Here is a 7,969-nt window from a genome sequence, read left to right as displayed (position 1 = left end):
CGTTGATTATCTTGGAAGGGGATGTTTCATCCCTCTGTTCGGCTCCCAATTAGAAATGAAAATTTAGAGAGGGCAGTAAATCTTTTCTGTCGCTGTTTTCCTGCATCTGATTAAACACGTTAGTTACTACCAGCATGGCGCTGGCGTGAGAGAGCTCCCAGCGACCTAACAGAATCAATATACAGCATGGGTCAATAATTTTTCCTTCCAACAACACCTCCAGCATATGTTTTCTCCTGCTTCCTGTCTTGTAAATTTTGAACATTTATCAGTTATAGTCCACCTTACTTCAGATAGCCGAGTCACCTAACATTGCGATCAGAGCAATAATCGATCTTGATGCCAGAATCTGTCACTGATGGTCAAAGAAATCCTTGAAACTTTTCACATTATCAGTCGACACTATGTACTGTACCTCGTTTCCGAGTTTGCCAGACTACTCCGTACATTCCGCACTATGTCTGCAGGTCACTCACTGACCTGCTACTCCCCCTTATCATGTGAGTTTGTTACTACTGAAAACATGCCGTTCAGCGTTGTTAATCTGATACAGCAGTGAGTCTGGACCATGAATTTTTTCATTACACGCGTGACCGATTCATTCAAAATGAAGCGCAGCGATACATTCACTTTGACGTTAAGAAGTTAGCACATGTTGGGGCGGCGGCTGTTGGTGCCAAATCCTGCTTCAACATCAAGAAGTACCTTAATGGCATATGCAATAAAGCTTCCCTACTTACTCTGGACAATGGCATGCAAGCTGTGGCAAATATTCCTAATCCCAATGCCTGCCTTCCTCACCTTACTACTGCCAGTGAAGTAGCGACAATGGAATTTGTATGTACCTATGCTTCACACCAACTATTGAGTCCCTGTTGATTTATTGTTGATAGGTGCGCAGCGTATGCAAAACTCCTGTTTCCCAAGTATATTCATGGAACTCGAGGCCAAATTCTGTAGGCGCGGAGTATATCATTGTGGAGAAGGTTCCCGGCGTGCCGCTAGATTCAGTCTGGCCTCGCATAGCTCAACTGACCACACTTGTCGAGGTGAAATGACCTGGTCCGTATGGGGCATCTACTTGAACTGAGTGTTCAAAAAAGCCGAACACGGTTTAAATTTTCGGTCAGAAAAACTGTAGGAGGATTCGTTGTTGTATTATTATTACCTGGCTCAACGAGAGCAGCACAATATGGATAGGTTGAGTGGCACGTGCCTAGGGTAGCCATAGTAATACCTATCAAGGTTAGCGTCATTGGGTTGACCCTGAAATATTGAATATTTAACTTATTTGGCCGGATGTATCCCCTGTATTGTTCTCCATCTACGGAGTACGCTGCGTAGATTCGTTTTCGAATCTTTTCTCTCCCAAGGCCTTCAGATAGCGTCCTTTCATCACTACATGATGGTGGTTGAGATCCCATAGGTTCTTTCATTCCACTTTTCGTTCATGCGCGTTACAAAATCTATTTCCAAGCACGGCATGTATGCAATATCCGCCCATCTCGCCTTCTTCCAAGAATAATACCTACAAGTCAACCATGGTGCGTCCATAAGCGAGAAATAAGAAAAAAAGAAAGATTTTTTTTCTTTTTTTTTCTTTTTTTTTTTTTTTTGCAGTGGTGACGTAGCAAGCAGCTAACCAATTGTGGCCAAAAAGAAGAGTAACTCGTGTGTCACAGCACTCAATGCAGAAGATAGATGAAGATGGATGACCGGTTAACCTCCTCATGAAGGGGGAAAATTTTTGTTTTCTTTTTCTTTTTGTTCAAACAGCCAGTGAGTAAGCGCCAGCCGCTCGAAACATGCATTGCTGGAAGACGATGATTTTCCGTACCAAAAAAAGAAAGAAATGAATTTTTTGTCTTCCGGTGAGTTCTGCTAACTGTTCCGCAGGACTTTACGCGTGGTGATCACCCAAGGCGTATTTTTTATGTTCCGTTTTCAAGCCGGAGGCGCTTCAAGGAAATACAACAATAACCTTTCGGACTCGACGTTTTTTTTACCAAAAGGTGTGGACTTCTCAGGCAGCTACGGGGCACTCATTTATCTCTCATTCAAACCAGAGCCCAGAAGAAACAGTATTTTTACATGATTTGCTTTTGAAATATCCCGAGGCGACTGGTGGGTTCACCTCCTCTCTTTTTTTCCCTTTTGTCAGAGAGAAACCAAATAATTTAACTATTAGTCTTGAAGTCTGCGGAGGTCATTGCCTGCAGGGAGCCGGAACGCTAATGCCATTCTGAGGAGGGTCACTCCACGAAGATCCTGAAACGATTGATCCAAAATACCGGAGCGGGGTTGCTTCCTAACACTGTTTACAATGATGCATATAGCGTTCCATCGTGGCGCATCGAGCATTTGATTCCGACCGCTTTGCTTTCCGTTTTGCGCTTCCGTTTTGAGCTCTCCCCGCGTCATGTTTGGATTTTTCAAGAGCATTGACGCAGTACAATTGCCAAATGGAAACTCCAAGAACGCATCCGCTTTTACCCGGAAGGGTAATTTTTAATGACGAGCAAACCGTATTAATGAAGCCAGTTGGCTTCCTAACCTAGCCTAAAGATTGGTGTGTATTTGGGGGGGGGTGGGTTGGGGGGAGGACACACTTTCCCTTAGTATAGTGTAGAGCTGCACATACTGGGAATTTCACAAAATCCACGTTATTGATGATGTATGGTCCGTGTAATTGCTGCGAGAACATGTTCATTAATTCCTCATCCTCCCCCCTCCCTTTGCAGGACTATTTCAAGGCTTCCTTCGAGTCTGCTCTAAAAGCTCCGTCATGTATATAACGCCGATTCGTGGATCATTTTCCTTTGGCTCGTTTCCATTTCCAGCTCCGACCTCCTCTTCAAGACTCAACAACCTGGAGGCACCATCATTTCCATCAGCAGAGACATGTGTTTGGCCAGCCGAAGATTTTTGGGTTTCCCGAAGAATGAAATGCAAGACCCGCTAACCAAGCTATTCTGCATATTACTGTGTCGTGGTAACGTTCGGGAGTCCATATGGGAAGCAGTCAGTTGTCGGGAGTATTGAAGGACTGAAGGTAACTGGGCAACTACGGCAGGCCCTGCAAGGGGTCTGCTCTGCCTCCGGCCATCAGCTAACTCCGTATGTACAGTCTGTACAATTCATACAAGACGGTTCATTTCCATACGAATTCTCAGGCACCAAGTGTGGGAGGCTATGGTTATAAAAAGAGGGCATTTTTTCTCCTGTAATTCTGAGATTTTTTTTTCTTTTCTTTCTACTTAGGTATTATTCCTAGTATATTGTTTTCTTTTTCCCATGCCAGTTATCGGATATATCGAATACTTAGAAATTTTGGGATTCGCTTCAATACTCTTATATTCTCAAACCAATCTATCATACCTAGTGAGTAGCGGCAGCGCACATTCTTGATTGAATATGTGATGTCTACACACCGCCCCACCGTTTAAAGTATTGATTTTTTTTATTTATACATATATTTATTTTTTTGTTTCAGATCATTCAACTATGGTAGCGTTGAGCAACGGTTTTGGGAAAGTCGGGGGCGCAGGGGAGTAGGGGATGCCCCTAGACTCCAGGAGTAAAGTTCTGACACGTCTCTTCTTATCGCCAACATATATCATCCCTCTTTTTGTCCCTATCAACCCGTGGTTCGTTTATTTTGCATGAAGACCTGCATGAGGTGCTGAATGAAGATCTCTGTGCAGGAGCCAACACTCGGAAATACTTCAATGTCTGTGTCAATAATGAACTTGAATGAGACCATATGCAGCTATCATATTTCACATTGCCGTATGTATCAGACAACCTGTGAAAGTTGCGCTTACAGAGGCGGCTTTGAAGCTCCATTTGAAGGCAAACCCGGAGCCATATAGTCTACTGCAACAATTCCTTGATCGACAACCGCTCGGGGATATGGTCACGGGAGCCTCTATATCCTTGCTAAGGAGTCCCTATCCATCGGGAGTGCACCGGTTGGGAAACCCGGAGACCAACCTGCCCGGGCGTTATCAGCATGTGTTCTTTGATAGTTAGTTCTACTACTATTGATTCGTCACCAAGCTTCAACAACACCTCATTGATCTGATGAAGCGACAAGACCATTCTCACAACGATATCTGAATCCATATTGGCTGCCCTGTCCGAGGGATAGGCGGGGGGTGGGTGAAAGGGGTTATTTGGTTCCATGTCGGTGAACCCACTCCAAATTTGGCTATCCCCATCTCGTATGTGGAGGAGGGGCGATTCTGATTGCTGGTTGGTGGGATCACAGTTTGAACTTGGCGTTGGCCAGCGACGGGAACGCATAGGGCTGACGGGCCATTATTTCGTTGGAGGTCTAGATGTGTTGGGGAGGACAATCGTGAAGCCAAGGATGTGCACAACCTTCCAAACGTTCTGCGTTGTGGTTCCTAAACCCCTTTTTGAATCCCTTCTGCTTTTGTTTGAGTTCGCTTCCCCTTTCTTTTTCCAACCCCAAGAAACATATTTACTATCCTTGCCAATCCATGACTAGGTAGTCCCTTCTTCCCAGCTTTTCCTTTTATCATCCATCCCCCCATTGTATCGGAGAACGGGACTTCAACATCAACGAGAGATTTAACGAGTCTATTGTCAGAGCCTCCGCTTTACTCAAATAGCAATACAATTATCCACAGCCTTCTATCACTATGAGTATTCCTCTACTTATTCGCCTGTCGATTATTATATATTGATATTGAGACAACCACGTCCAAAAATATATGAACAGTGAAATCCCTCTTCGCAATATGATTCCTAAAATGGGACAAGATCATGCACAAGTAAATCCATAGAGGTATTTTAGAGATCCTTTGAGTCTCAGAGAAGCTGTGGCAGATCACTGACGATGTCTCTGGGTTTGACACTTGTAGTGGAATGTATTAGCAGAATACCATACTAACTTTCCACCCCTCGGGATTGTCCTGCTACATAGCCAGCCAATAGATAACCCTAACAAAATACGCATACCACTGAAGTCCCTCTCATCGTAAGTTTGAAGGGGCTTATTGGTTCTCAAAGAGCCCCTTAGAAAATGTATTTTTCCACTCCCTAGGTTGGCGATCCTGTCACGATCTCGACAGCTTCGATACCATTTTTATCCATGTGTTGTTGTTGTATTTACCGCTTATACTCACCCGCCAGAATATTAGAATATAAAAGCCCACTTCCCTTTTCACTTCTCATCGCTGCTGGGGGGGGGGGGGGGGGAACGCGGGGCGCCCGCCAGCTCGCTGCGGGGATCTATATTTTGTGCAGGGGCCTTAGGATGCCAAGAGTACGGAGTAAGGGGAACAAAAAAATATTGGAGGGATTGGATTGGATGATTCGTACCCTCTATACCACTATGGCGCTGGTGGTGATTGAGCTCTTTTGCCCCCTAGTGGCCGAACAGAAAATGCTATTGTGCTTTGCAGGGGTCCCACCGTATGCCACATCGCCGTCGCTCTTGTGGGTCAGCTTGATCACTGCCGGCTGAGATATCGGAGCCAGACGCCCTGCAATAGTTTATTCTGACAAGAAGCGCAAGGCTCCGACAGACCCAAACCCGGGAGAGTGGTGGGGCCCGTTTGGAAGATCAATTCTGTTGCAAAACAGGGGGTCAGCTGCGGGGAACCGGAATGATGATGAACGACCACGTAGTCGACAAGGATGCTGCTGTGACATGCAGCTCGTAGGATTTCTCGCGTAGTTGTATCGTATTGAATACTGCCTCCTGCCTACGCTGTAACTTATCATACCACAGGAAATCAGAGTGGTATGACCCCGCCGAGTGTGCCTATCTCAAAGCACCCGCATGATGTGCACCTCAGTGTGATTTCCTGGACTTTTGGCGAGCGCTTATTCGTTTGGCGCCCATTGCATCGGCAGGCAAAGAAATCGCTGCCCGATGTGAGAGTGTTCAGATACCCTTTCTTTCTCCAAGACTGATCTGTTGTTGCTTCTTACCACCCCCACCCACTCGAGGGGGAGACTTGCTGTTTATTCTACAGCTAGCCACGAAATAGCGAGGGGGCGGTCAGTCTGTGATTGTCATAACAACCAGAATTCCAAGCAAGTCAGTGTAGTTGTATACACTTGACCACCTTATCCGCTTCCTCAATCAATCTGTTTGCAGCGCACCGCCTCGCCCCCTTTACTACTATCCGATTCACCGCCTCCGATGTGTGGTCCATGCCCTGGCTTACAATCTGTCTGTGCTCTGTATGCTGAAACAAGGAAAGTAGTCGCTAGTCGCTAATGGATCGAATGTCATTTACTCCGTACATTCGAGATGAACCCTCGGCGCCTTATTTCCTGATAAACATATTGGATAGTAGCCCGGCCTCATTTTTTAAGGCAGGGAAGGAAGAGAAGTGCGTTCAAAATACCAAGGGACAGGTAGCAAATGAAGTTGATGTGTGCAAGGTGCGGAGGAGGAGTTTTTCTGATATCAACATCTCAAGGATTTGCCTGAGAACACCGATCAGCAGCGCGGTTTCAAAAAATTTTGATTCACGCTAATAATGTAATTTGAAATATTATTAACTACTAGTGTGAGGATCTCTTGCTTGGAGCTAGCAAGCCACAGGAACTTTCAACCTCGAAAGCCCCCGGAAAGGTACAGTACAAGTCCGGGTTACATGCCCACAGTCGCGCTCGAAATCGGCTTCCTAGGTGCCAAGACTACTAGTTTCAGGCCAATCCAAAATTGGGTGGTAAAGTGTGATCATTTAACCTTGGAAGGTTGGATGGTACGGCACGTAACCCAAACGTTACCGAGTTACTCCGTATATTATATTGTAAGCGTAACTTATCAAGAATAATACACTCCACAGCACCCTTGAGCAGCAGCAGCAAAATGAATCTTTCAGCCATGGATGCGCGAATTTATTTGCCATATGATTCTTAATAAAATCATCAACTACATCACAGATGACCAAGGCTGCTGGATGTAGCGAGCGTACTCCGTACTATCACATATCCGCAAAACCTACGGTTGTTTGGCAGTGTTTGTCCGCCTCCAATCCGTGCTCGCCGGCCCAGAAGTATTACGCCTCCGATGCTTGACGCCCTTTGTGACCACCTCACCGAGAAACCCGGCCTATACGTTGATGAGATGGTCGTCTTTCTTCAGGACGAATTTGATATACTAACATCGACAGCCAGCCTCCAACGGGCCCTTTGTTGCGCGGGTTGGACCAAAAAGAAAGCTCAACAGAGAGCAAAAGAGCAGAACCCGCAGCTATCAGATCAGACTTCTACCTGCATAGACTGTCCGAATTGAGTTCATATCATCTGGTCTATGTCGATGAATCTGGGTGTGATAAACGGATAGGATTTAGACGGAGTGGTTGGTCTCCACTGGACGTGACAATCAGTCCAAGTGTCAAGATTCCACCAAGGCCAATGTTATCAGATACTGACTGCCTATACCCAAGATGGCATCCTCCCTTCTCATGCCTTTGCTGGTTCAACCGATGCTGCTTTCTTTGAAGATTTCATTGGGCCAGCTGCTCCAGCACTGTGGGCTGTGGCCAGAACCCAAATCTGTCCTAGTGATGCATAACACATCATTCCATCACTCAACCAGGATAAAACAGATATGCTTCGACGCTGGAGTGAAACTACTATATTTGCAACTGTATTCACCTGATCTGAGCCCAGCAGAGGAATTCTTTGATGAATTGAAGGCTTACATCAGGAAGAACTGGTCATTAATATGACGAGGACCGTAGACAGGGTTTCGGTGTTTTCCTTCAACAATGTGTTGATATCGTCGGCGCGAAAATAGAGAGTGCAGAAGGCCACCTTCGAAGTGCTGGTGTATCAATTGAGACATGTTGTTTTGAATAGAATACGTTCATCCTCCTTCTCCCCTATGAAAAGAGCTGGGATACAACAATGTATCAGTGTTCGTATCACTGCTAATATAACTCCTAATGCTCTGCAAAGTTCACTCCATGCTTCAACA

At 45.6% G+C, this 7,969-nt stretch overlaps 2 protein-coding genes across 2 annotated transcripts; both read left to right on the top strand.

Annotated features, from left to right (window-relative positions):
• Window positions 1-457: 457 nt before the first annotated feature.
• Window positions 458-1,058, top strand: HCAG_07246 (predicted protein; the record flags this gene model as incomplete). The annotated part of the gene is made up of 3 exons (XM_001537774.1): window positions 458-500; window positions 554-837; window positions 894-1,058. 3 exons carry the CDS (start codon window positions 458-460, stop codon window positions 1,056-1,058), a joined length of 492 nt encoding a protein of 163 aa, XP_001537824.1.
• A 5,872-nt stretch (window positions 1,059-6,930) lies between these two features.
• On the top strand, window positions 6,931-7,065 carry HCAG_07245 (conserved hypothetical protein; the record flags this gene model as incomplete). The annotated part of the gene is made up of 1 exon (XM_001537773.1): window positions 6,931-7,065. The coding sequence occupies one exon, from the start codon at window positions 6,931-6,933 to the stop codon at window positions 7,063-7,065; it is 135 nt and encodes a 44-aa protein (XP_001537823.1).
• Window positions 7,066-7,969: the final 904 nt, after the last annotated feature.

This window comes from Histoplasma capsulatum, genomic scaffold (genome assembly GCF_000149585.1).
Source record: "Histoplasma capsulatum NAm1 scaffold_8 genomic scaffold, whole genome shotgun sequence".
Taxonomy (NCBI): domain Eukaryota; kingdom Fungi; phylum Ascomycota; class Eurotiomycetes; order Onygenales; family Ajellomycetaceae; genus Histoplasma; species Histoplasma mississippiense.
The sequence above is the reverse complement of the archived record's forward strand: the minus strand, read 5'-3'. Positions and strand labels throughout refer to the sequence as shown.